Below are 26521 nucleotides of genomic sequence, written 5' to 3' on the forward strand. Positions count from 1 at the left end.
CTCCAGCTCCTAACACATCTAACATTCCCAAGCCAAAGACTCAATCAACTAACTCCCCCGCAAAATGACAGTTTCCTTCTCCGTCATAGTCTCCGTAACAGTCTGCGTTACGGTCTCTCTCTCCGTTTTAGTCACAGTCTCCGTCTCGGTCTCGGTCTCGGTTTTGGTAGTGGTGGTGGTCACAGTCATCACCCCCGGCGTAACAGGCACAATGGACAGATGGGCATCACCCGGATCTCTATAGGGGTCAGAAGGCACAGCCGTAACCGTAGCAGTCGTAAGTGCGGTCTTTGAGCCCAACCCCGGCTCAGACTCCTCGGTATTAGCAACTGGAGCTGGCGTCTCAGCCGTAGGAGTGCCGGAAGCAAATACAACCACGCTCTTGGTTACGGTTGCTGTCGCGTGGATTGTGGTTATCTCCGCTCCTTCCGTAGGGCCGGACGCAGGGCTCCTTGTTGGATCTCCGTTAGCGTTTGCCTTTGCGTACGGGTCTGGGTGCGTTGTGGTCGTCGTTGTCGTCGCCGTGGGGGTCGGTTCTGCGCCTGGTGTAATCAGGACGATCACCGGTGTGAGGATGGGAGTGATGTCACTGTGGGTGCTGGCTGTATGGCTAGCGCTCTGGGGCTGACTGCTTGTGATTTCTCCGATGAAGGGGGCTGGTGTTGCTGAGTTGAGGGATGGGCGAGTACTTGAACTTTCGGCTGTACTTGCGCTTTGCGTCGTAGTGGGTGTGGACTGTGCGCTGGAAGTGGTACGAAGCTGGCCTGCTGGCTCTGTTGGTGTAGCGTCTGGAAGAGAGGATGCAGATGCTGTTGAAGAGGAAGAAGACGTGGTTGTATCTGTCTCGGGTTGCGGTCCTACGACGCTGGCAGTCGGGCTGGACGTCGCGGTTTCGGTCACCGTTGACGTTGAAGAAGGAGTCTCTGGCAGAGCTGTTGCAAAGAAAGTAGTTGAAGGAGACGAGCTGGCCGTCCCGACATCAGACAGTGGTCCAACGACACCAACGGTCAGACTGGGTGTCGTGGTGGGTGTGCTTGCTAGGGCCGAGCTTGGTGAAACGATAACGATTGAAATGGGTGTAAATGTGGAAAGCTCAGGTGAAGGTCCTGCCGTCGGTCTGTGCTTGATAAGAGGGATTGAGGTTGAGGTTGTAGAATTGTACACACTCGGAGTTGACGCTGAGTGGGACGCCGAATGAGAGTAAGAGGTGGTTGGAATGACAGCCACAGATGTCTCCGCTGAAGGTAAAGTAGCTTCTGCAGACGAGGAAGCGATCGCGGACGAATGCTTTCCCCCTGCAGGTGGGGACGATGCTGGTATCTCAGTAGAGCTAGACGTCCCACTGTCCGCTGTAGATGAGGGCAAAGGAACTTCTGTAGATACCAACGGAGTGACTGTCCCCAAATACCCTTCTGCTGGAAGCATCGACAATGCAGGTATCTCAGTAGAGCTAGACGACCCACTATCCACTGTGGCACGAGAACTGTCCGCTGTAGACGAAGCCAAAGTAGCCTCTGGAGACAACAACGGAGCAACTGTCCCCAAATACCCTTCTGCCGGAAGTATCGACGATCCAGAAACCTCAGTAGAGGTATACGAAGCCTGCGGCACCGCCGTCTGAGTACCATCCGCCGTCACGGAAGGCGTAATGGGAACGACATCCAAACCGCCATTCGCTTCATCTGAAGCCGCTGGTACATGTATATCGAGTGGCAGCGGGCTAGGATATGCTGTAGGTCCAGGACTCTGTCTGTTTTGTTCCAGATCTCGAATCTTGTGGGTAAACTGGGCGATCGGGCCAGCCGAGCACGTTATGGCGAAAAGAGCGAGCGCGTTGTTGAAGTGGATTAACTGCATTTTGAAGATTGAACTATGAGAATTTTGAAAGATCGACGACAGCGCTGTGGACTAGAGAAGGTATGCTTGATAAATAATGAGAAGACGGAAAGAGTGGATGGACATTTCGTTCGAGACGTCGACTCGTACTAATTGAGCATTATGGTGGACAGGAGACAAAAAGGAAAGAGAATAAAGAAAGCGACAGACAATCAGTAGAACCATAGACTAGCCAAGGAACAATCTCTTCTGGCAGACAATGGAGGTTATAAGAGCATTGAGGCTTTCATGACAGGAGCCCTTAAGTTAGGCTGCAGAAAGCTAGCGTCTGGGATGACTAGGAACAGACGATTCGGGCCTGAAGAACACACGGCTAGATGCATTATTGTGGAACTTGCTGATTGTCTCAAGGCTCGATGTCAAAGAGAGATGGTTGGTAGTTGCGACGAGGTTGGATAGCGCGCGACAAAGAAGCGCTTGGAGGTGTTGCACCAACCGCCGACCCTGAGAGGCTGCAGCAGATCATTGGCAATGGTCACTCAGCTGCATCTCTTTAAATAGACCGGATTATTTAAAGGTCTTTGACCTGTCCATTGGAATAAAGAGAAAGCAGTTTCTTTGAGAATCTATGCATTGCCACCTCTACAGGTAGCCATCCTCGTCTAGCCATTGACTATCATAGACTCATATTCATAAGTCATACCTAACGATAAAGCTAATGATTGATGCGTCACATTCATTATAAAACATAATCAGCCCAAAGTCACCGTGAATGGCTTGCCAATGCCCTCAAAAGATTTGATCTGGCCTTGGATATTCTTTGCATCGCCATAATAATGGAAGCGATACGTTCCAGCCTGGAGCGGCTTTGGGTTGCCGACGTTGTAGTAGTCATCCTCGATCTGCCATTCGAGGGTCACCTCACTGTATCCCATGATGGTATTGGTCCGTTTCCAATGGTAGAGCAGGTTCCAATCATTGTCGGTACGCACGACTTCCCACGTGCCTGAGGCCGGATTCTGCCGCTCGACGGCTGCGAATGTAGATCCCTGACGCAGGTTGTTTCGCGGATTGGCTCCGACGAATGTCGTGTTGACCGTCTCGCCAGGCTTGTACGTAGACTTGGCTACCGAGGCGACCACGTCACCAAATGATTTTCCAATGGGAGCACTGTCGTACACGACACCCGGGATGAAGCTCAGTGATTTGTCGGTGTTGATGGGCGGCTGCACTCCCGTGGGCATCTCCGGTAACGTGGCGGGATTGGGCGAATCGCCTAGATAAGGGAGGTAGGTAAGGGTGAGATTGATGTACGCGGCGAGAGTGTGAGGCCCGTACAGGGTGGAAGCACCCTCGTAGCGTTGCCTACTATACTCTTCCTCTGTCGCGACGTAATGAGCGTAGCTGTTCGAAGGAGCCCCCAACACGACCAAGGGACTATCAATAGAGAGAACGTCTTTGGCTGACTTTGCAATGGCCTCTTTCCAACGCCGTCCAGACATGGTTGTCGCCTCACTCGTAGAGATGATGAGGAACAGCTGACCTACTCGGAGGACCTGGATGTCCACAATATTCGGCTCCCACGCATACGGCTGCGTGTTGGCTCCCACGTCCAGGAGAATATCCTTGGGCGCCTGGCACGCCTTTTGTTCTGCCGAAGGCTGATGAACAAACGCTCGAGCGACGTACCACAGCGGATTGGACTCTGCAGGTCCAGAGCTGTTCTGCGTGAAATCAAACAGGCCAGGTCCGTCAGTGGTACCGGCTGCGAAAGAGAAGCCCAGTGCCGCCGAGCATGTCGTCAGCATGCTAGAATTGAACGGCGACTGGAATGTGTAGCCAGCAAGATCACGGTAAGCGTGAAAGGAGCGAACGTTAGAGCTCCCAGTGATCCGAGTATTACTCGCATCCATCTGGCTATATAACTGCTTGGCCGCGGCGTACTGAAGTCGTCCGATCTCGAAACAGCTCTTCGCACCATTGTCCTTTTCACGGAAGAAGGGCCCGCGACCACGGCAGTCCTCGGTCTTGCCACCACAAGTGCTGTCGCTGTAGCGGCACATCTGCCCCGATCCATCCTCACACCATGCGCCCAGCACATTCGGGCTCGTATCACCAACATTGGATTGGGAGAATCCGGCTACGAAGTCGTCGGCGAAATTCGCATCGTCCTGGACGCTCCGCTCAAAGAGCCAAGCGGCGACGCCTTTGTTGTCACCTGTAGTGAGAGTGTTGTTGTTATAGAGAGAAGTGCCGTGCACCGGGAAGAATGTCAGGATGGCAGTGGTCTTGTTGTCCGACTCCCTGTCGAATCGCAAGAGGGTCATCGTTTTGTCTACGTTGGCCGAGTAGCGTGCTTTCTCTTCGTCCGGATTGGCGTCGTATGAATAAGGACTTCGGTTGATGTTTGCATTCTGGATATCGATGGAGCCGAAGCTCAAGCGACCGGGGGCCAAGCTTTCATGAGCGCGTTTGATGGAGAGGACCACGCCGTCAACGATAGCCTGATAGCTCTGCTTATCGAACCCCTTGCTAGGAATCTGTGGAAGTAGATAGTTGTTCCAGGCCCCGGGTCCTGAATGAGAGTGCGTCCCAGTCAACGCAACATTGCCCTCGCCGTAGCGCGCATAATCACCTCCCAAACTCGCGAGCGCCTGGAGGACTCCATGTCGGACGGCAGTGTCGCCCGTCACCGCGTCGATGACGATGTAAATAAAGGTATCGTCTGGTTGATTTGGATTTGCGAAAATGAAGGAGCGGGAATAAATTCTCTGTCGCAGACCTGTGCCGATCTGATCCAGCATAGCATATCCGCTGAGGGCTACCTCCACCACGGGGCTATCACCGTAGAGTCAGCGGGATGTCCATCCATAACGAAGAAGCATAGCATAAAGCAAAACATGACTATCAGTACCCAGTGATGTCTGCTTTTCCAGCTCCCAACAGAAAAACGCTATCATCGGAGACCTTATCTGCCGTCCTGTGTTCCCATCGTGATGCCTTGCCAACAAAGCTGAAGGTGGGCGGTGGATTGTAGGTCTGCACGATAGACAGCAGCTGCAACAATACAAGAGCTGTCACAAGAGTCCCGGCCAAGGCCACTCCGAGTCTGGAGTTTGCCATTTTCGACGGACGAAACTGTGTGGACAGTCCAAGCTCAGGTTATGCGGGTTGTGACCTGTTATGTTGATGACATCAGAAAGTAGGTTTCCGCTTGTTGCTTTTTCCCCGCGGGAGTTGCAGTCTTCTTATCGATCGAATCACATTGTTATTCTCCGAATGGCCAGGCTGACAGTGTTTAAGCAAAAGGCCACATAGAAACAGGAAATGACCTCGTATAGGTACAGCAAGGCAGCGCATGACCAGCAGATCGACAGGAATGCAGCAGGAGGGTAGCATCGCTTGTGGCCGTCGTCACGCTGCCATCCTTCGCCGCTATACTTGATTGGGTACGTGGTCGTTCATTCCCCGCTTCCTCAAAATACCTTGAGATATGCAGAAGACGGCATTTATTGGTGGTGATGCGATGGTATCTTGATGAGGGTTTATCAGTGTCATCTATGGTTGATGGAAAATCATATGGGGCCCTGTGGAGGTTTGTCACGATGTTCGTCAGACGGAGACACTTCCATTTCAGGCTATCAGTACTTTCGTATGCATCCTTAGTTTCTAGGCTTCTAGGCTTGTTCTTTTAGTTCTCTATATTGCAAACTTTTTTAGGACATTTGCCAAGCTCCGAATGAGATCGCATGTGATGCTTTATCCAGGGCCGTTACCAATGAAGAAAGTGAGCAGTATGCGCTCTCAGTCGCTTCTGTATCTCCCTGGCAAACTACTGTCGACCTCGGCTATGCTACAGCAAGAGATCTCCTAGCAAGATGCTCTGCTTCTCAGGTATCCAAGGGTCCAAGCAGCCTTACCTTTTTAGGCAGTCCACCTTGCAACAGATGAGCCCGCATTATCTTCTCCAGTCAACCAACCGGGGTCGGTAGTGCAGCGGCAGAGCGCCTGCAGAAGCTGTCGATTCACACAACTTCTGCAGCGTCAGAAGGCTGCACTCTTGCACCCCGTCGAGTCCGCCTCTGCTCGTTCTCCTGTTAATAATTTCAACGAAACGAGCACGAGACGGGTCAGACAACAGTCCCTCTTCATGTCCACCCATCTAATACGGTGAACATGCAAAAGGGAGACTGGGCAGGTTGATGAGACTGCCTCCCCAAGCCGTTTTGCTCCTCGGAGTTCATTTCCCTGATTTTTCTTCTTGTGCATTGCATCTAGCTCTCTTTTTCTTTAGATACTTCGACATTGGTGCCGTCGCGGCCCTTAAACCAGGTCATAATGGTCACTTGTACTTATTGAGCCATCCGCGGCACGTTGCCTGAATGTTGTTAGCACTCGAAGCACTATAGTATTGGCCAGCAAGCTTTCCATAGACTAGCTAGTACGAAGCTGACCGTGTCAACAACGTAGTGATATAGCGGGGTATGATCGCGGACCGCGGCGAGACAACCAGCTCGATGACTTCAATATCGGTTCGTTGCGCTCAGACAACACCAACGCAGACAAACGAGGCGCATTGGCAGCTTCCATATCACCTCATGTCCAAGCTGACATTCGGCGTATCATCTGAGAATGAGCTGTGTTTTGTCATTGGTGTTTTTCAATGACCAAGAATGACAAGCCTCGTCTCCACATCCTATCTCAGATATTGATGGTAATGCATGAAATGTCCTGCTGACTTGGCTTAATATAACTTCCAGAAATATATAATCGACGCGATGTCATTCAATCTAACCTGCAGATACTACCATGCCCTGCAGAACGAAGATGGTTGTTTCAGCCACCGTGCATAGTTGACCTTGATTTCGACCTTGCATGGTGAGAGTCGATCGAGAATATGCCTCGATCTTGGACGGACTTCCGCCTGTCGTGACAAATACTGATTTGCAAGACAAGTAACATCGTCTCCGATATTCTCACCCCGTCAGAGGGCCAACTGAGGTCTAATCTTCACATACAAAGAGGGAAACGGGCCGTGGAAAAGGAATCCGCTGACTAAGCAAGTCCTGTCTCACCGCCCAAGCCCATAACGAAAATGATGCCTCCCGCGTTTCGTCGCAGCTACTTGAGAGCACTCCTCACAGAATAAAATCACCTGGCATTCTCCAACGCAATACTGAGACCTCAATCACTGTCGAATTTATTTGCCAACAATATGCCTGTCATTAACGAATCTCACGACTCCCTCCCTTGTAAGTCTCCTCAGCCTGCTCCACGACTTTCCGGTCATAGCTCCTGACCTTCTGACCAGACATCGACGCTGAGCCGTCTGCTCAAGCACGCGCCGCTGCACAGCAACTCATCGCAGCGGAATTATCCCCGGACCATGCCTCGACTCTTCACCCCGCCATTCCCGAGCTCCCCGAACCGCGATTCTCCCCCCTTATACAGCAGGAGATCGACCGCAAGGCCGCCGGGTTGCCCTTGACCGGGGGAATCGACCTATCCCGCTACGAAGCACCGGAGCCGCCTGCGCGCTCGACAGACGGAGAAGTTCCTGATCTGGATGCATGGCGCCGCATCCTGCAGAGAGCGTACACGGCCAGCTCCCATCTCTCCATGCGACACGAGAACCTGGCGCTGCTGGAGGAGTACGGCAAGAACGCGTGGCTCATTGGCAACTCCCAGCTGGAGGATATTCTCCGGGGTTTGGAGAAGGAGTTGGCCGAGACCAAAGAGGCGGCGGAGGCGGTGAACAAGCAGAGGAAGCTTTCCCAGGAGGCCAGCCAGGGCGAGATGGTGAGTCTGGAGGAGACTTGGAAGCGGGGCGTCAGTGCCATCCTCGACGTGGAACTGGCCTCGGAGGGTCTGCGGTTGCAAATTCTGGAGCAGAGACGTCGGCTTGCTCAGCAGCAGGCGCGGTAGTGATTGACTCGCGCATATGATTATGCTGCAAATGGATTTCTACTTGGGACACTCCTTATGACTGGATTGGAGGCCATGCAATAAGAAGTCTGGCGAGACATGGCGTCATCTAACGTGTCTCCTTATTATGACCTTCAGCGGCCTCTTCGCATCGGCTCACAAGGCGATCACCAAGCCCGCATAGTGGCCTGCAGAAAGCTCGACAGGCACCATCCAGTGCCGGCATCGAGCGGTGCAAATCGCCAACCACCTCGTTGCAACTAAGAATGACACGTTGATCGGCACCGCTTAAAGCATTTACGACAGGAGTGACGCAACTCCTTGAACGCTACCAATGTTGCAAACTCTGTGACAATCGAGCGAGTGTGGGAACCGTCTACATTAAGGCTTAATGGAAAGACAGCCTGAAGGACCGGTCATCCAGCGGCGGACACAAGACATTCTCATACGCTTTATCTTCCCTGGAATAGAGTCGAGGCTAGACAGGATCTTTGATGGCAATGACAATTCATGGTCTGTCGAGACAAGGTCATGATGTGCTATTCAGAGAATTGCAATCACTTTGGAGTAGCCAGCACGTAAGCAATGCAAAGCAGATTATACCACACCAAGTATCTTCCCGTGCGAATCCATTGACAGACCAGATACTACATGGTCACAACTTCTTCGAAGGAACCACCAGATTCACATCCACCCCCTCCTCAGAAACACTAACCACCCCCTTCCCACGATCCGCAACCGCAGCAACGGTCTCCGCCCCAGCACTCCGATTCCACTCCAGCACCTGCTTGCACATCCCGTCCAGAGTCGTAATGGGCGCAACGTAGCCCAGACCCCCTTCGGCTGGGGTTTTACGCGCACGCGAGTCGTCCGCAAAGGTATGCACGTCCGAGATGGCGAACAGACTGGGCTGAAGCTGCGCCAAATCACCCGTGATCCTTGGCAGGAGACGGGGTAAGTAAAGGTGCTGGAGGAGGGCGTACCATTCTAGCAGATACGAAAGAAGCAGAAAAGGGACGGGAGCGACGCGCGGGAAGCGGATGGGGGTCTTTACGAGGGTGGTCATGAGGAGGTAGAGGTCGCTGAAGGCGATGGCGGGGTTGGGGTCCGTGACGGTGAAGGCCTGGCCGCCGATGTTGGGGAGTTTGGTTGAGGATGCGGTGTGATCGAGGAGGCGCTGTTCGTAGAGGAGGTGCGCGATGGAGACGTTTTCGGCGTTGACGAAGCTTTGGATGACGGGGTAGGTCCAACTGTTTGATGGAGTTAGGCTTGCATGCAAGTCTTCCCTGAGGGGATGGAGGAAAGGTACCTGGGAGCTCCGCCCTTGAGCAGATACATTCCCGTGATGGTGGTGTCGCCGACGCCGTAGATGCCGTTGGCGGGTCGGATACAGCCCGTGCGGAAGTTGGATTCGAGGCTGTCGGCGGCGCGGATGATGCGCTCGGCCTCGGCTTTGGAAACGGCGTAGTTGCCGAAGAATTGGTCGTGCTCTTTGGGCGTCTCTGTCGCGTCACTGATGATCTGCACGACGCGCTTGGGCCACTTGGTCCAGGGCGCGATCCAGAACGATGGACGGCGGAGGAGCACGGATCCGGACGAGGTCGAGATGAAACAGCTTGCGCCGTGTTGCTTTGCCGCGGCCAGGACGTTCCGGGTTCCGTCGACGTTGACCCTGGTGCAGAATTGGAGAAAGGCCTTGTGTCGCTCTCCGGGTCTGATCACGGCGGCATTGTGGAAAACGGTCAATGGAAGGCTAGCGACTTGTTGCGGCCATGGCTGCGCGAATGCAGCCTGAACGGCCTCTGCATCGGTGATATTAATCTTGACGAACCCCACTCCGTGGTCGAGGATCTGCTGACAGGGTGACTGAAGATCCAGGACGCGAATCGCAGTCGGGTCTTCGCCGCGCGCAAGAAGATGGGTTACTGTCCAATTCCCAACCAGTCCTGAGATTATCAGCATTTGCCTTGGATCAAATGGTAGAGGTGACATACCTGATCCGCCCACAACGATGTATCGTCTATGCTGCTTTGGAGGAAGGCTCTTGCTGACATCTACCGGGGACTCAATCGCCTTTCGATAAGCTTCCTTGATTTCCTCAACGGTCCATCGGCGAGGAGATAATAGACGAGCTTCCTCCGGGACTTTGGTCATTGCTCGGTTGACATGGTAGAGGTAGAGAGCGACCAGGCCCGCAATAGAAGCGGCGAGAAGAATGGACGGCATTTGGCAGGTTGACAAGCTCGAGCGAACGGATTCGTCTGGTTCGGAATAGGGTGTACAGCAGTATCACCTCGATCGAAGCAGTTTGTCTGACGATTGATATGAAAGAAAGCCAACAGCAACTGCTCGATTGCCAGTAGTGAGCTTGTCGCTCGTGGAAGACTGTAGGGGAAGCAGACGAGAACTGATTGAAGTCGTAGTTCTCAAAATTCCATCATCCACATGCTGAGACCTTCAGAGCCCTAGTGAGCGAAGCACAGGTTGACAAATGTGTTCCTGGGGTTGGAATAATCTACTTTCGAGGCCACCGAAGCGAGCTGAGTCGAGACTTTTAGTCGCTTCGCTTAGACGAGCGACAAGCATCTGGTCCACATGATCCATATTTAGTAGTTGGAAGGATTCTGACTCCTTCATCTTGATAACTGTTAACAAAGACTGGCTTTAATGGTTTCAGAGGAGACTTAATATGCTTCAACCAATTTGAGCAGAAGGTTCACTGACAATTCTATTGTCAAGTGTCAATTGCATTTTGCAACAGATAGTGAGTGGGGACTGGACATTCCGCTCCACGTGCTTAAGTACCTAGTGTAGTACGACAGTACGCTGCCCCTGAGCAATTTTTCGACAGAAGTGACACAAGTAGAAGAAAGTCCGAGTCTAGTAATTCTTATGATCATTCGCATGCCTTGATGTGTCTATGAGTCTCTAAATTGAGTGCAAACTAGATAGCCCCCTGAGGTACCTACCAGATACCTATCTCCTCAGAGACAAGGAGTACAAAGTCCAGGTACCTTTTAGGTACCTGACCCTGGAAGAGCTCTGTTTCAAACAGGGACAATGTTGATTGGCTGAATCTTGTGCAATCTTGTGGGGAAACGGATCGCTTAGAGAGTTTCTGTTACTTTCAATGTTACACTGTATCATGGAAGTGTTGATTGTTGATGATACTGCTTCTCTCTGTACAAGTGCAACATTACTTGTCAGTGGTGCTGAACGGCTGATTATTTAGAATTAAAGTATCTGCAGCCACCAAAATATTTCAGCACCTTGTGAAGAAAAGAGACAGTTCTGTAGCAGCCTTGGGCTACAAGTACCAACTATAAGTGACTGACAATCATACACATGTACTCTGTACAGATGGATATCTCAAGGATCAGTCTAGTCGGATTTGCTCTGTAGAGCGGTCGATGACGATCTGCGATTAAGAATCATGCCCAACGGTACATATCCTGATGCCTTATTGCCTTCTCTACGCCAAGTCATAGTGGATGTCTCGAGTAATCGGCAAACCGGCATCGCGGCAAACCGGAACCTGGCATTTCTGAGTGGCCAGAGTGAACGGACCCCGTCAACTCTCCTGCCAATCGACGAATGCTCTCAGCGGAGAAAAGGCCGAGCGGAAAAGTCACATTTCTCCCCAGACTCTGTGTCTCCAACTCAATATGGAGTACTACTACGGAGTACTATCCTATGGACTGGGACAGTGGAGCGTATTCTAAAATCCGCATATCTGGGGCATTGATAACCTTCTTTCGACCTCAGTGGACTGTGTAATTGAAGTATTCAGCCTGGACTGTGGGGAGCCGGTAACTGCTATCACGGAATTCATTCCGAGCTCAGTTTTGCACCATCACAGATCCACCACCACTGTCACTTGGACGATGATCAATCACCTCATCTCCAGGGTCCATACATACAGCATGCGTCTTGGCTACCAGTCTCGTGGCCATTTCGACTCTTTTGTTATCACTTGGGTTTGACCATGCGGGGGCTCAAGTTGTTTCCGACATTACCAACCGAAACTATACCGTCCAAGCATTTTTGGCCTTGGTCTGTGTCTGTGTCCATCTAGCAAGTAGCAAGCATTTAGCCTAGTATTTAGATAGACCTTGAGATTGAACACGCCAGATGTTGATGTCTCTATTCTCTAGTCCCAGCTATCTAGTCATGGATCATCTAGTATATCACTAGATCTACACTCGTTCTAGAACAAGCCAGCTCGGTAGTCTACTGTTCGACATATCCATCTCTCGAGTCATTTCAGAGCCTAGTCCTCTCCTTATTCTAGTCTGCATGACGGTTTCTACCTGAGGCCCCACCGACCCATTTTCCCTACCACTTATCGTTTCAGTCGCTTTCACCAGGGAAATTATAAGGTCCATCATTCCTCTTTACTGCTCTCGCTCGAATTCTGCCTCTCTTTGCTGTCTGTTTTGGGTCGATTTGTGCATAATTGCTACATATTGCTCTATTCGCTCTGCATATGCCCTTCCAGCACCTTCTGCTCCATTCCAGCAAACGTTGAATCTTCGCGAATTATTCCCACGAAGATCATACTTCGATGATATCGGCCAAAGAATGAGTGCCTGAACTATATAACCGAAAGATTCCATATTGGCAACTGTGCTGCAAACCAACTCTCGCAGGCGTATGCTGTCTTGATCACTGGGCACGATCCAAGCGCAAGGCAGACTCAACAAACAGAAACAGCTCGTCCCGTCTCAGTGCAGGCAGATGAAATGTCGCAACCTAAGAAATGGCCCGAGCACAGGCAGAAAGAAGCCTTGCCGGCAGACGTAGAGTCTATCGGCGAGTCCACCACCTCCGACGATACAATCGACCAACTGGAAGCGCTGCGGACGCTGAATACACGAGCATCACGACTGTCAGAGCCGTCTCTGGCAAGAAAAGTGACTTCGATCGGTACCACTGGCACCACGGATCCCAACTTCGAGGTCGACTATGAGGGTGACGACGATCAAGCGAATCCGAAGAACTGGTCGTTTCGATACAAGGCCATGGCTGTGGCGTTCTTGTCCTTCAACACGTTGGTTGTGTGAGTGTGTCGGCTCGTCATTTTGGCTGAGAAGCAACTGACTCAACTATTCCAGCGTCCTCTACTCGACTTCCTATACCTCTGGCATAGCAGCTATCGCGTCCGAGTTCCACACGTCAGAGACTATCGTCACTCTGGGCTTGACCTTCTACCTGGTTGGTCTAGCCATCGGGTCGATGTTCATGGCTCCGATGAGCGAAATATACGGCCGCAAGCCGGTCTCCATCGGCTGTCTGTTTGTTTTCACCGTCCTGATTATCCCCTGTGCGCTCAGCAAGTCTGTCGAGGCACTCATCATCGTCCGCTTCATTGGCGCCTTCTTCGGTAGTGTCATGATCTCTAGCGCTCCCGGTATGGTTGCCGACCTGGTGCAAGACGACAAGCGAGCCCTGGCCATGTCCATCTGGAGTATTGGTCCTGTCAACGGCCCAGGTTCGTTATTGCCCGCCTGCTGGATGACAGTACCGTAGCGGCTGACTTGAACACTAGTGCTGGGCCCGATCATTGGCGGTTTCGTGACGCAGTATCTGGGCTGGCGGTGGATGGACTGGATTGCCCTCATACTGTCTGGAGTTGCGCTGGCCCTCTCGTGCATCATGAGAGAGACATATAGCCCTGTCATCTTGCAGAAGAAGGCGGCCACACTCCGTAAAGAAACGGGTGAGCCACGCTGGTGGAGTCGCTACGACCAGAAGATGAGTCTCGGCGAGATCTTGAAGCTGAACCTGAGCCGTCCGTTTGTGATGGCGGTCACTGAACCCATTTGGTGAGCGCGCCTCCTGCACACTAGGACCTGTTCCACGGCTGACATTGGGCAGTATCTTCTGGAACATTTACATCGCCATCGTGTACGGTATTCTTTACCTCTGTTTCACCGCCTATCCCATCGTCTTCCGTCAGATCCGCGGCTGGTCCCTGGGGCTCTCCGGACTTGCCTTTTCCGGAATCGGCATTGGCTGCCTCATCACCATCGCCTGCGAACCGCTGATCCGCCGGCTGATCAACAGCCACAAAATCGACCCGGAAACGGGCAAGGTGGCCCCGGAAGCCATGGTGTCCATCGTCTGCATCTCGGCCGTCCTCATCCCCGCCGGCGAGCTCTGGTTCGCCTGGACCTGCGCCCCCGCGTCCATCCACTGGGTCGTCCCTATCCTTGCAGGCGTTCTCTTCGGCGCCGGCAACACGGGCGTCTTCATCTATGCGTCCAACTACCTCACGCAGAGTTACGGGGTGTATGCCGCGTCGGCCATGGCGGGTAACTCTGTCATTCGGAGTATTCTGGGAGGTGTGTTGCCCTTGGTGGGCTCGTATATGTACGCGGGGATCGGTCCCAACTGGTCGGGGACGCTGCTGGGATTGCTCGAAGTGGCCATCATCCCGATTCCGTTTGTCTTCTACAAATACGGGTATAAGATCCGCCGGAAGAGCGCGCTGATTATGCGCATGCAGATGGATCAGATGCGGTTGGAGGGGAAGCGGAAACGGCTGGTGCAGCGCACAGAAGGCAGCGCGGCAACTGAGCAGGTGAAGATGGAGGTTTAGTCTTCTCAAAAAGTGTCTAGAAAAGTGATTCACCCATGCATAGAGGCGTCATATGTCATTCAGCATAGCAGATAGCCTAAATATGACTTATGTTTAATGACACCAACCACAACGAATCAAGAACCAGAAAGACTCACAGAGGGTTGCCTTCAATCCGGCCTCGGAATCCGCCTTACGACCTCCAACGCTTCCCTCAGAACCCTTTCATACTCGCCCAGCTCAATCACACCTGCTGAGAAAACAATCACAGCCTCCACATACACCGGACTCGACATCCTCAGCTTGCGGAGGGCATCATGATCACCGCCGTCCGAGCCCCAGCTCCTCACATAACCCACGACATTGACCCAAGCCCCGACACGCAGTTCCTCCGCCGTCACAGATTCCAGAACCGCGTTGACATCGACGGCCACAGAGGCGGGTTCTGTTCCTGCGTTGGTGGAAAATCTACGGCGGGGATAGTCGTGTTCTAGGATTAGATGACCTGTAGGAATATTGTAGGTTCTCACGCTAAGGCGTATCAGCTATTTTACGTGTGTAGTTGACATGTTATAGGCCTAGAGGATACTATTAAGATGAAAGAAATGTATAGTGAGACGCACCAGCCAAGAAAGCGAACTTTGAAGCCTGTCGGGAGAGAAGGGAGGTCGGAGAGAAAGGCTCGCGTGGAAGGGGGCGGGCCGTTCATCCCTCGGTGATCTTACAGCCAGGTCATTCTTCTTATGATATGAGAGGAAGAATTTGACACAAGAATCAATTCTAAATGATACTCAACGATGTTAATGAAGGGGAACTGTAACGATACCACGTGACGGCTCACCTACGATAGGCTTAGCGCGCATGTCATAGGATCGATCTTCCGCCGTGACGAGGGGAATCATCTCGCCCTCTGCTCTCTGCCTAGATAGCAATTACGCATGCTTGTTACCGTCTTGGTTGCAACCAGGCAACGGCCATTTTAGTTCATTTCTATTTCCCATTACTTGATATCCCTATCGTGGAGTCGATCTACGTCTCAGACACCCACCCCTTCAGTCAATCCAGTAAACCCCTCCTCTATCTGGCTGTTGTCTGCCTCCACCGCCTTCGACCGCTTTCCAGACATATCAAGGCCAACGATAAGCCTCAACTAAGGTCTATCTCGCTCAAGCTCTACCACACCGAATTATAAAAGAGAACAATACTTCTTACAGCCATAATGTGGTCCTGGTTCGGCGGTGCCGCCGCTCAGAAGCGCAAGGATGCGCCCAAGAACGCGATCCTCCTCCTGCGAGAGCAGCTGGACATGCTGCAGAAGAGAGAAAAGCACTTGGAGCATCTGATGGAGGAACAAGAGGCAGTCGCTCGCAAGAACGTCTCGACAAATAAAAATGGTGCGCCTTGCCTTGGTTTTGTTCTTGTCAAGGAATACAAGATTGACTTCCTGCCACAGCTGCCAAAGCCGCTCTGCGAAGGAAAAAGGTCCACGAGAAGAACCTCGAACAGACAACTGCGCAGATCGCCCAGCTCGAACAGCAGATCTACTCGATTGAAGCGGCGAATATCAACCAGGAGACCCTGAACGCAATGAAGGCGGCCGGCGCTGCCATGACACAGATCCATGGCTCGATGACGATCGACAAGGTCGATGAGACGATGTATGTAATTTTTTTTTTTTTTTTGCGATAGACATCGCGCAGGCAGATACTGACAGGATAGGGACCAACTTCGGGAACAACACCAACTCAGCGAGGAAATCGCACAGGCTATCACGAACAACCCTCTGGGCGAACAGCCCGACGAGACCGAACTGGAGGCGGAGCTCGAGGGTCTCGAACAGGAGGTCATGGACGAGCGCATGCTCAAGACCGGGTCGGTGCCCGTCGCCGATCTCAACCGGTTACCTGCCGCCGGCAACAGAGAGCGTAAGCACCCAGCAGTCAGTTTTTCACAGACCACAACTAACCATGGAATGCTATCAGTCGAGGTCAAAACAAAGCAGGCGGAAGAGGAAGACGAAGAGGCAGAACTGGAGAAGCTGCGCGCCGAGATGGCCATGGGCTGAACCTGAGCACTCCATCCGTCTTGTCTCCCCACCATCTTTCCCTCCTCACGTCCTCTTAGCAGTCATGCATATACCTGAACGGATTGGAGTTTGCCCCGCTTCCGTTGCTTTTTCTTTCGAGTTATCTAGTCGGCGTAATCCGGTTTGCTTTGAGCTACGCGACTTTTCTACCTACCTGTCATATTAACGTCCCCCACCCGATGGCTGAACGAAGTCTCATGTCCTTTTGATTAGCATCTCATTTGTCTACCCGATGGGGATTGAATCTGTTCTAGTACACCGTTAGGTAATGGTCTCGCGCATAGATACAATACACCCTGCAACTGCATTTCAAGGAAATGATCTCGATCTACGAGGCCACTATCCAATATCAGAAGGAATAGAATTTCTGTCTGACGAGTGATGGATCACACCCGGACCCTACCGCTATTCAAGTAATAAAGATAGATTAGACATTTAGCACGCGTAAAATGGAAAATGAGAAATGAAAAAGAAAAAGCACCTTTTGTTCTCCTTTCCGTTTGAAGAAATACAAACCCTGCCCATGATGCTGGCTTAGATACGATTGCGACGTGATAACATAGACAAATGAGGACCGCGATGAAAATGGAAAGTGCCGCGGCGAAAGTACAGCAAGAAGGAAACCGAAGGAAGACTACGGAAACCAAGCATAGCTCTTCAGCGGCGTCGTGCGTTGCCCGTCTATCGCTTCGCTGCGCCATTTCGACTTCCATTCCCACTCGCGGGCGGCGGCCTCGACGAGCGCCTCCTTGCACTCTGGTGGCAGCTCCGCGAGGATCTCTGGGCCCACGAATTCCGGGTGCAGCGAGTTGGCGGTGCTGATGAGGCCGTTGCTGCCGAGATCGTGCACGTCGCCGTCCGGACCGGGAATGCCCATGTTGGAGTACGGGGGCGTCTCGAACACGGTGTCGTGGATTGCGAACCGGCGCGAGAGCGCGGGGGGGATCGTGGAGAAGATAGTTTGGGGCTCGGTGTCTGTGGGCTCTTCGGTCGTGTGGTCGGCGGGTGGTTCGGCCTCGCCCTCGTCCGTTCCGTTTGTCAGGCTCAGCGTGGATAGTCCCTTGGCGAGTCTGGCGGTGACCCGCGGGTCCGGGGGAGGAACACGCTCCCAGCGGGCGTGCGATGGCTGCATGATCTTGGGGTAGTGGATAGCATTGGTGTGGATGTCGTAGACTCCTTCCAGATTCGCGCGGCGCGCGTTCAGGATAAGCGAGTTGAAGGAACTAGTGAAAGCGTTAGTCTTTCGTCTAACAGAGAGAGAAGACGGGTTGTGAGGACATAGCATACCTGGCCTCCCGAGCATGCTCAAGCATCCAGTTATCGCCCGTCACAGTCACCTTGCGCTTTTTCGAGTCGATAGCCTTGCCGGTGGGTAGCGGCAGAGACGGGGCGTTGGTGTGGTAGACGCTGCTGGCTCCGTGCCACGCGACGTACTGGTTCTTGTTGTACGGCTCGCCTGGGGGAGGTAGCTTGTCTTCCGGAACTGCAAGCTCGCCCTCGACATCTCCACGCTCTCTCGCCGCCTGGACGTTGTAGTCGTCGATGATCTTCCGCCCACCGACAATGATCTTGGCACCGAATTCGCGAAACACCGACCGAGCCGTCACGACACCGATGGCACGCCCTTTGTAGGAGTGAGGGATAATCTCTCGCTCGATGAGATCTCGTTTGGCCTCATCGTCGATGATGATCTTGTACAGGAGCTTGTGTTTCTGGAAGAACAGATACGAATCCCTGAAGCCAATGCAGCGTGCCGGTTCCGTCGACAACATGTAAAGCCGATCTCCGCGGTTGAGAATGGTAAACGTGCGAACCCGGTATTCTCGGCCGTCCTTGAGCACACCGTTCTTGTCGACCTTGGTCTCGCCCTCTGGGTCGGGCGGAAGCGCCACCTCGTCGTCGATGACATCCATCATGTTCCCTTCCTTGTCGATCGGCACCTGCGTGACATGCGATGGGCCCCGGTTGCGCGCCCATCTTCCACCACTCGCCGCAGGGCGACCTCGTCGTCGTTTCGCCGGTGTGCCCGAATGCGCTGGCGGCGGCGCACTGCCGTCTGCCAAATCCCAGTCGGGAGGACGATTCTTGGGCGGACGCCCAGGACGACGTTTTCGGGGAATCGCGGGACGGCCGAGGTTTTGCGTGGGTGTGTCTGCTTGCGACACGGGATTTGATTCCTGAGCGGTGGATTCTGGGGCGGGTGTGGCTGGTTCTGGTGCTTTCTCTTCCTCCTGGGGTTGTTCTGGTTGAGGTTCGACGTCGGACTCTTTTTCTGAGGGCTCACCGGGGTCCTCAGCCGGCGAAGATTCGCATGATGGGGGCGCGTCTGCCATTTCTTCGTCCGATGCGTCGGGGAGCGGAGGCGGTACATTTTCTACAAAAGGACTGGTTAGCACCTGGATTCGCGCGGTAATTGTTTTTGATCAGAAGAGCAAGGGGATGAAGACAATAAAGGATAGGCAAGCATACTCATTGATTTAGCAGCAGCCTGCGCAGCTGCTCTTAACTTCCTCGCCATTGTAGATCAAGTGATGACGTCCAATGCAGTGAACCTTGAGATGGTCCGATGCTGGCAACGGATCTATCCCCAGGGACAGCCTCACTAGGATCCGTTGCGACTTGCAAGCTGCACGGAGTTTCTTTCTTCCGAACAGCGCGCCGCGCCCTGTAAGCCTCAGGCAGATATTGCCATTGCCACGTGCTATCCAGTAACGTGAAGCCCTAAGCCCTAGCCTTCTTGGCATTACCCTGTACGGAGTAGTACATCGAGACTATTAATAATACCGCTTGGGATCGTCCTGCTTGATGATGTCATTCACGGACATAACCGTTCGTCCTGTAATGCCTAAGGCTGTCCGCCCTGTCGAATCTATAACCGGATCTCGTCGATCACTCTCTTACCTTATGTTAACAGCTTACCAGGAGCACCCTGAGGCATTGTACTGTAGCAAGGTTGCCGTACTTTTGCTTAAACAGAGATGATATCCTAGAAATATCTTTGCATCCACCATCTTCACCACTGAAAATAACTGAGAGAGGTAATCTCCTCCTCAGTACCGACTAACCAACTATCAGTTACTGGCCAATGATTCGTGGGTATTATCGGAGCTCTGCATGCCGCAGATCCCTTACACGACAGAACTGCAGCTTGCAGATGACCTGCCTCTTGACCGAGTACAAGTAGCTTGCTCCTCATGCACGATCCTCCTTGCCGAGGAGGGAGCTTCCTTTGGCGATTCTACTCAACGAGGCAATTATTGGCAGGTAACATTCCGTGAGGCGTCTGGCCTAAGCGATTTTCAGGATGTCTTTTCCTGCTCGTTGTGGTAGGTGGCTGCCTCCATGCGTAGACGGGAATGAGGGATATATGCCACGGATTATAGGGAGGGGGAGCTCGATCGGAAACTATCGCCATCTACCAGTCCTTGGGTGTCAAGGTGCATACAGCCCGGGAATATTTGGATAATACAAAAGCACTGATCAATAGCAAGCTCAAACTTGAGCACAATATGAGCGGCTGATCTCTCATCAAACCAGATATCTCAATGGCACATGAAGCCGCCAGCTGCTCCGGCATGGTGTAACATCTTGGAAGTGTAGCTTTATACCTGCTGAAGACTGAACACCTGCCCTGAACTGGTGATGGGCTGATGTAAGGGAACCATTGGCTTGGGTGGCCCAAAGTGAAATATCAAGTTTTATTGTTTACCAGCCTAGTTGAACGTATGTTTTCCAACATATGCGAGGGTGCAGATACTTTGCTAGTTGCCATGAGAGTGATACTTTGCTGTTGAGTAACCCCCCTCCGCAGGGCTGCGTATGGTCTCAGAAGGCGGATATCCCGTGCTCAGTCCTGTCGGATGGTGAGAACAGGTTGGTTGTGTAACCGTCAGCCTTGCTAAGCTGAGATCAGCCGAATATTACTGAGCAATTAATACCAATGCGAGAGCTCTCCAATAGTTGAGAAGATAGCAGAGTGACTTGTTATCAAACCCCGCTATGATGGATCTACAGATGTCCACCGAAGATATGAACGGATGAACAATGCGAGTCCGTCGAGTAACAAGTCTGCCCTCTGCAGGCTAGAATTGACCTTTATCGCAGTAACATCGACCGCCACTCCTCGGATATACCCCACATTGACTTGGTAAAGGAGGGGTTCGCCAGTAGCGGAGGTGCAGTGCGTGAGAAAGAGGAGAAAGAGGTAGGATCTGACGAATTGATAAGGCACAATAATCTCGACTGGAATTTGGGAGATTACTTTTCCGAAGGGCAATGTCAGCTATCTGTACGGCTCAAAGGAAGGCTTCAAGGCACCCCTCCATCGGTGACTTGAAATACTGGAAACTATGCATACAGTCAGTTCGGCGATGTCCGCGAAACTTGAATCTACTATTATTGACATGTCCCGAGCCGTCAGGCTGTCACCGACATCTTTATTCATGCCATAATCAAAAGGGTCAGGCTCCTGTGGCTGCTGACCCCTAGGGATGAACCATATTTGATCGTATCATAGTATGGATCAGGTTAAGCCCAAGACTCTCCCGTCCTGTGGTTCGGTCAAATAAAATGGCAGTCATTCGCTCATAGCATCTCCACCAGGTGAGGCCTCATTTTCCAGTACCTAAGAATGATCTTCTCCTGATCTACCGAAGGCGCCAACAAGCTGGCCGAGTGAGTATTCCAAGTATCTGAATACCGACTACATAGTACATACTGACCCCTGACACGGGTAGAAGACCATCGTCAGATATCCATAATGATTTCCCTACTAGACAGATGGATTATGGATGTATTTCCATATGCTTATGATCTTCTGGGTGTAATGTTACCCACTTCACCAATGGCAATACACAATGTTTTTGTAACATATAGGTAATGCTTCTATTATTCTTGCCATCTCAACGATGACTACATAGCCCGCAAGTATCTACAAGTATCTATCCCCCCTTACGGGTACCATCCAGCATCCATGCTTTCAAGTGTTTTTAATCTGCATCTGAAATCAAGATCCCTCGTGCAGCTTGTCCCATAAACGGAGTAATTCCCCTTTCAGCCGCTGCAGGTGACTGATCGAATTGGATGGCGACTTCAGCGTTTTTATGCTCCCACGCCACCCGTCAAACCGTGATACTATATTGAAGAAGAGTAATTACTCATAATCATCCTCAGCCTCCGCCATCCTTTTCTTACTACCAGGCTGTTTCTTAATCTCAAACAAGTCTCAGGTCTTGGGTAGTGGCCCATCTGGTGCTCTGAGTAATAATGTTCCTCGATATGATTCGAACACAGTGAAATAACTCAACCCACCAGGTCCCATACTTCTTGACCCCATTCCCAATCAATCAGAAGCCTTTCCGATCTTTTCCTCCTAAGAAGAAACCTAACTCGCAAGACATGTCTCCTTTGACTCCTTGAATTAATCTTTTTTTCTTACTTGTCTTCATCTTCGTCTTCCTCCTCATCCTTGATCTTATTCTTCACCCACTTTCCATGAACCCATCTCACCAAGTTTAAAGGAAAAAAATTCAATAAACTTCATGCACCGACTGTAACCTGCTTTGGTGCTCTCCGCTACCCGATCGGATCCATCCTCCTTCCCGCAAACTTCCTTAGCTCGTCATTGCCCAGCGACGTCGTCACAGCCTTTTTTGTCGACTCCGCTACACACAACCTCCTCCATCTAACTATCTCAGCCACGAACTTCTTCGCCTCCAACCCCACCATCTCGGTTGAGTCGATTCGAGTCGTATCAATTCTTCCATCCTTTCCCCTCCCTTTTCGACAAAAGACCTCTGGACTCGAATGGAATCTCGATGATGGCCACTGCTCAGAGCGGAACAGATTTGCCTGCAGATGTGGATTTGGTAAAGCGGCCGGTATCGCGGAAGTGAGTAATATCTGCTTTATTTATCTTACTGCTCTTTCGTCTCCCCGTATTTCGATTCAACCTGGGGGGAAAAGAATTAGCTGCTTTTAAATCTGGGATTTGAACAATCAATATAACCCCCAAGGGAAAAATGGGAAAGATGGCCCACAAAGTGATTCAGCACATTGTTTTGTCGCACCCCATTCTGTCGGCCTCAGGCTGCCTTATCCTCGGGACTTGTCGCAAGATTGATGAACCGCAACAGAGCTGCCTGCCCGAATGTTGCTAGTTGCTATCGTCACATGCCCTTTTAGTCCTGAAAATTCGAAGTTCTTTTGACAGCTTCTGGTGCGCGGCTTCTAACTTTCTATAGCAACCATTTGCAGGACGACGATAACCAAGATACAATTGGTTCCAATCGGTCGACACCTTCTGGCATTGCGACTCCCAAGCCAGATCTCTCAGACAAACGCCAACCATCCATCATGCACAGTTATTTCCAGGTTGGTCTTTCTCCTAGTGATGACAACCGCCCTTCCAATTCATGGCTTCCTTCTTCTGAGACTCTTGCTTCCACCAACGGTATCCAGCCGGGTGCACATGCCACAGATACACGGGATGGTCAAGGCTCTGGACATAATTCATCTTCTGCGGGATCGTTTGTCATGATGGAGCGCGACGAGGCTTCGGACATGAATGCCTCTTCGGATTGCCCTGACAAGAAATTTGATACGCAAGACATCTCACCGGGGTCTCTGCCTCCTACGAATTTGCCCACTCCCCCTTATTCCTCCGCCTGTTCCCTTTTGCAGAAAGAGTCGGAGGAACCCGAGTTGGCATCTTCGGCCCCCGAGAAGGGCATGGGTTCTATTTTCACTGCTTTGAAAAGCTATCTCGCTCCGTGCACAGCCACCAATCCACCTGAATCTCAAGCACGCCGTCATACCTCCCATCCAGTCTCTAGCATCTCCGACGACCCCGTCCTTGCCTCTCACTTCTCCAACCCTTCACTACCTGCTTCTGCAGATTCCTTTAGTCCGCCGGAAGCTCCCCTACTTGATCATGAGAAACCACATGTCTCCACGTCATCTGAGAACCTCGCGAAGCTAACTGGAAATGTGTCTGATCTTTCTCATCCAAAGAACACACCTCCTCTCACCCCTCGCGCCATGTCCAACGAAGGGTCCGAAACTGCTAAGAATCCGCCTGTTACATCATCATCATCAGAGGCGCACCCTTCCTCGGAGCAGCCACAGTCCGACGAGATGGCCACGTCCGCCGACGAAATTGCGGGCAAACTCAACGATGCGTTTCCTTCCCCATCAGAGACTCCGAAGGCAGAGCAACAATCTGGCCCTTCTGTCGGGTCCCTTAAGGGGAAACTCTACGTCAAGATTACTGAAGCCCGCGGTCTCAGGCCAGGCTTTGATCCGTATGTGGTATGCGTGTTCGAATGGAACGAGGTCATCTCCAAGAGTGCCCAGGATGAGGAAGAAGCGTCCATCGAGCGCCGAGAGAAGGAAAAGGAGAAGTCCGAGCGCGAGGCGGGGCGGCCGATGGCGATTCCGATGAAGAGCCGCCAGAGCAGCAACAACAGTGCAATGGAGGGTCACGATTTCAGGGGAAAATCGCCCGTCACGGATCCGCATTGGAACCACGAGGCCACTTTGTATGTTTTCCTCGCCCCGTCGCTCGTATTACTGGCTAACCAGAACAGTGACGTTCTTGGAGAAGAGTCGGAGATCGATGTTTCAGTTTATGATCGCAACAACCAGGAAGCGTTCCTTGGGCACGTACGGCTGTCCCTGAACCTCAAAGAGGACCACAGTCGGTTGGAGGGCTGGTTCCCATTGTCGGCGCGCGGAGCTGGCGATTCTCAGATCTCCGGCGAGATTCACCTGGAGATGCTCTTCGAGAAGACAGAGAAGAAGCAGGTGGGACCAAATGACTTTCAGATTCTGAAGCTCATCGGCAAGGGGACGTTTGGACAGGTGTATCAAGTCATGAAGAAAGATACGCACCGGATCTACGCCATGAAGGTTCTGTCGAAGAAGGTGATCATCCAGAAGAAAGAGGTGGCTCATACGCTAGGCGAACGCAATATCCTGGTTCGGACTGCCATGGCGGCTTCTCCCTTCATTGTCGGCCTCAAATTCTCCTTCCAAACACCCACCGATCTGTATCTCGTGACAGACTACATGTCGGGCGGCGAACTGTTCTGGCACCTGCAAAAGGAAGGGCGCTTCCAGGAGGCGCGGGCCAAGTTTTACATCGCCGAGTTGATTCTAGCTCTCCAACACCTGCACGACCACGATATTGTTTATCGTGACCTAAAGCCCGAAAACATCCTGCTCGACGCTAATGGACATATCGCACTGTGCGACTTTGGTCTGTCCAAGGCCAATCTGACGCAGAACGATACCACAAACACATTCTGCGGAACCACTGAATATCTTGCTCCCGAGGTCTTGCTTGATGAGCAAGGGTACACGAAGATGGTCGACTTTTGGTCGCTTGGCGTTCTGGTCTTCGAGATGTGCTGTGGGTGGAGCCCATTCTACGCGGAGGATACCCAGCAAATGTACAAGAACATCGCCTTTGGCAAGGTCCGCTTCCCTCGGGACGCACTCAGCACGGAGGGTAGGAATTTCGTCAAGGGCTTGCTGAACCGAAACCCCAAGCACCGCCTGGGCGCCAAGGGAGACGCGAAGGAGCTGATGGCTCACCCATTCTTCCATGACATCGACTGGGAGGCGCTTGCCCGCAAGGATGTCATCCCGCCTTTCAAGCCCAAGCTCAAGTCTGACACCGACACGTCCAACTTTGATCCCGAGTTCACCAACGCTCTTGACAACAGTGCCTCGCTGAACGATCGCGCCGCTGCGTTGGCTAATGGATTCATGCCTGCCTCCACGCCACTATCGCCAGGAATGCAGGCCAACTTCAAAGGATTTACCTTTGTCAATGAGAACTCGATCGATCACCACATGAAGCACGACCCGAGCGACCACATGGACGAGGATCCGGAGACGTGGCAGCGGGCACACCACCGTGGCACCTCCACCGACCAGCGCATGAGTGGTATCCACAAGAACAACGACGGCGGCGAGCCGGGCATCTTCAACGTTGATGATAATTTTGATATGTGATAACGTCCTCAAGATGCATGACACTGGAGTTTATCTTTTTTCTTTCCCTTTTCCCGACTTTTGCATATACTACCTTGTTTCCGTTTTGTACATGCCATCAATCCGTGGGGTGTTTCGAGACCTGGTGCTCCCTTCAGGTGACTATTACAAGTGATATGATCAAACTTTGGCTCCATCTACGATGACCTTGTGGACGAGACCTTGTGGGCGAGAATAATGATCTTTCGCCGTCGACCGGCTTTCATAAGCTTGATGGCCCAAGTGGCTTTGCTTTCTCCATTTTTCCTTTATCTATCAACTTTACAGACCATCCGGATAGATGGGTTAGATATCCATTTGAGCTAGGCTACCTACATTCTGCAAATGCTTTTTTTTTTCCCCTTGGAGGTCGATTGGCTACTGCTTTGATCTTTTCCGACAGAAACAGCGAGGTAAAATTCCACACATCCGTTTGGCTCGGTTGCTTCCTTTCTGAGGTCGCTCTGGAAGTGTTGCTGTCATGCGTTTGAGATTGCTCGGTTCAGATAGCCAGGTAACTAAATGAATGTGACCCAGCAATCGCTGGTATCGAATGATTAGTTCTTGTTTAGTACGGCTCGCGTGAGATAGAATGCAAGCAATTTGACCTGCTACCAAACAATAAAGCCAAGACAGTACCTGTCCTGATCGACTTCGAAGACTCCACTCAATAAGGCTGTTGGGAAAGTAGCAACACGGGATTGGATTGCTGCGTGTACGCTGGGCAGGAGATCCCCGTAGTTCACTGCGGTCAATTGAGCCGTCATCGTCGGCCAGTATAGACTTGACAGTGTTTTGGTGTGTACTTTACCAATATCCCATGGCGATGACTTTTGGGGGTGGTCAATGATGTTTTCCTTGTCCACCCCTGCCTTTCAGCTGTTTTGTGTCGTCGGACGTTAAGGCTCATCACTAGATTGCATTTCCCTTCGGCAAATTTGAGTAAACACAGAAGTCTGAAATCCAAACGGGCAGGCATTCTGAAGTCACGAGAAGGTATGCGTCTTCGCTGCTTAATCCTCGAGGCATCTGGGAAAGGGTGCCAAGTTTTCACAATC

The 26521-nt window shown here is 52.0% G+C and overlaps 9 protein-coding genes across 9 annotated transcripts, besides 1 other annotated feature; 4 read left to right on the forward strand and 5 right to left on the reverse strand.

Annotated features, from left to right (window-relative positions):
* Window positions 1-48: 48 nt before the first annotated feature.
* Window positions 49-1857, reverse strand: NFIA_018220 (uncharacterized protein; the record flags this gene model as incomplete). The annotated part of the gene is made up of 1 exon (XM_001265017.1): window positions 49-1857. The coding sequence occupies one exon, from the start codon at window positions 1855-1857 to the stop codon at window positions 49-51; it is 1809 nt and encodes a 602-aa protein (XP_001265018.1).
* Window positions 1858-2588: 731 nt separating this feature from the next.
* NFIA_018230 (neutral/alkaline ceramidase) lies at window positions 2589-4959 on the reverse strand (the record flags this gene model as incomplete). Its single annotated transcript, XM_001265018.1, has 2 exons — window positions 2589-4674; window positions 4751-4959. 2 exons carry the CDS (start codon window positions 4957-4959, stop codon window positions 2589-2591), a joined length of 2295 nt encoding a protein of 764 aa, XP_001265019.1.
* A 2092-nt stretch (window positions 4960-7051) lies between these two features.
* NFIA_018240 (pre-mRNA-splicing factor SPF27 family protein) lies at window positions 7052-7761 on the forward strand (the record flags this gene model as incomplete). Its single annotated transcript, XM_001265019.1, has 2 exons — window positions 7052-7088; window positions 7148-7761. The coding sequence occupies 2 exons, from the start codon at window positions 7052-7054 to the stop codon at window positions 7759-7761; spliced, it is 651 nt and encodes a 216-aa protein (XP_001265020.1).
* Window positions 7762-8416: 655 nt separating this feature from the next.
* NFIA_018250 (putative 3-beta hydroxysteroid dehydrogenase/isomerase family protein) lies at window positions 8417-9987 on the reverse strand (the record flags this gene model as incomplete). The annotated part of the gene is made up of 3 exons (XM_001265020.1): window positions 8417-9011; window positions 9071-9707; window positions 9756-9987. The coding sequence occupies 3 exons, from the start codon at window positions 9985-9987 to the stop codon at window positions 8417-8419; spliced, it is 1464 nt and encodes a 487-aa protein (XP_001265021.1).
* Window positions 9988-12503: 2516 nt separating this feature from the next.
* On the forward strand, window positions 12504-14362 carry NFIA_018260 (MFS transporter; the record flags this gene model as incomplete). The annotated part of the gene is made up of 4 exons (XM_001265021.1): window positions 12504-12820; window positions 12876-13252; window positions 13310-13586; window positions 13639-14362. 4 exons carry the CDS (start codon window positions 12504-12506, stop codon window positions 14360-14362), a joined length of 1695 nt encoding a protein of 564 aa, XP_001265022.1.
* Window positions 14363-14511: 149 nt separating this feature from the next.
* NFIA_018270 (nuclear telomere cap complex subunit Ten1) lies at window positions 14512-15050 on the reverse strand (the record flags this gene model as incomplete). The annotated part of the gene is made up of 2 exons (XM_001265022.1): window positions 14512-14886; window positions 14982-15050. The coding sequence occupies 2 exons, from the start codon at window positions 15048-15050 to the stop codon at window positions 14512-14514; spliced, it is 444 nt and encodes a 147-aa protein (XP_001265023.1).
* Window positions 15051-15560: 510 nt separating this feature from the next.
* On the forward strand, window positions 15561-16406 carry NFIA_018280 (ESCRT-III subunit protein SNF7; the record flags this gene model as incomplete). The annotated part of the gene is made up of 3 exons (XM_001265023.1): window positions 15561-15735; window positions 15795-15999; window positions 16061-16406. The coding sequence occupies 3 exons, from the start codon at window positions 15561-15563 to the stop codon at window positions 16404-16406; spliced, it is 726 nt and encodes a 241-aa protein (XP_001265024.1).
* Window positions 16407-17061: 655 nt separating this feature from the next.
* NFIA_018290 (chromatin structure-remodeling complex subunit RSC7) lies at window positions 17062-18945 on the reverse strand (the record flags this gene model as incomplete). Its single annotated transcript, XM_001265024.1, has 3 exons — window positions 17062-17650; window positions 17715-18801; window positions 18897-18945. 3 exons carry the CDS (start codon window positions 18943-18945, stop codon window positions 17062-17064), a joined length of 1725 nt encoding a protein of 574 aa, XP_001265025.1.
* A 3301-nt stretch (window positions 18946-22246) lies between these two features.
* Window positions 22247-25445, forward strand: schA (serine/threonine protein kinase SCH9; the record flags this gene model as incomplete). Its single annotated transcript, XM_001265025.1, has 3 exons — window positions 22247-22317; window positions 22670-23965; window positions 24014-25445. The coding sequence occupies 3 exons, from the start codon at window positions 22247-22249 to the stop codon at window positions 25443-25445; spliced, it is 2799 nt and encodes a 932-aa protein (XP_001265026.1).
* A 178-nt stretch (window positions 25446-25623) lies between these two features.
* Window positions 25624-25657: a microsatellite.
* The last annotated feature ends 864 nt before the right edge of the window (window positions 25658-26521 follow it).

Source organism: Aspergillus fischeri, genomic scaffold, assembly GCF_000149645.3.
Source record: "Aspergillus fischeri NRRL 181 1099437636249 genomic scaffold, whole genome shotgun sequence".
NCBI lineage: Eukaryota > Fungi > Ascomycota > Eurotiomycetes > Eurotiales > Aspergillaceae > Aspergillus > Aspergillus fischeri.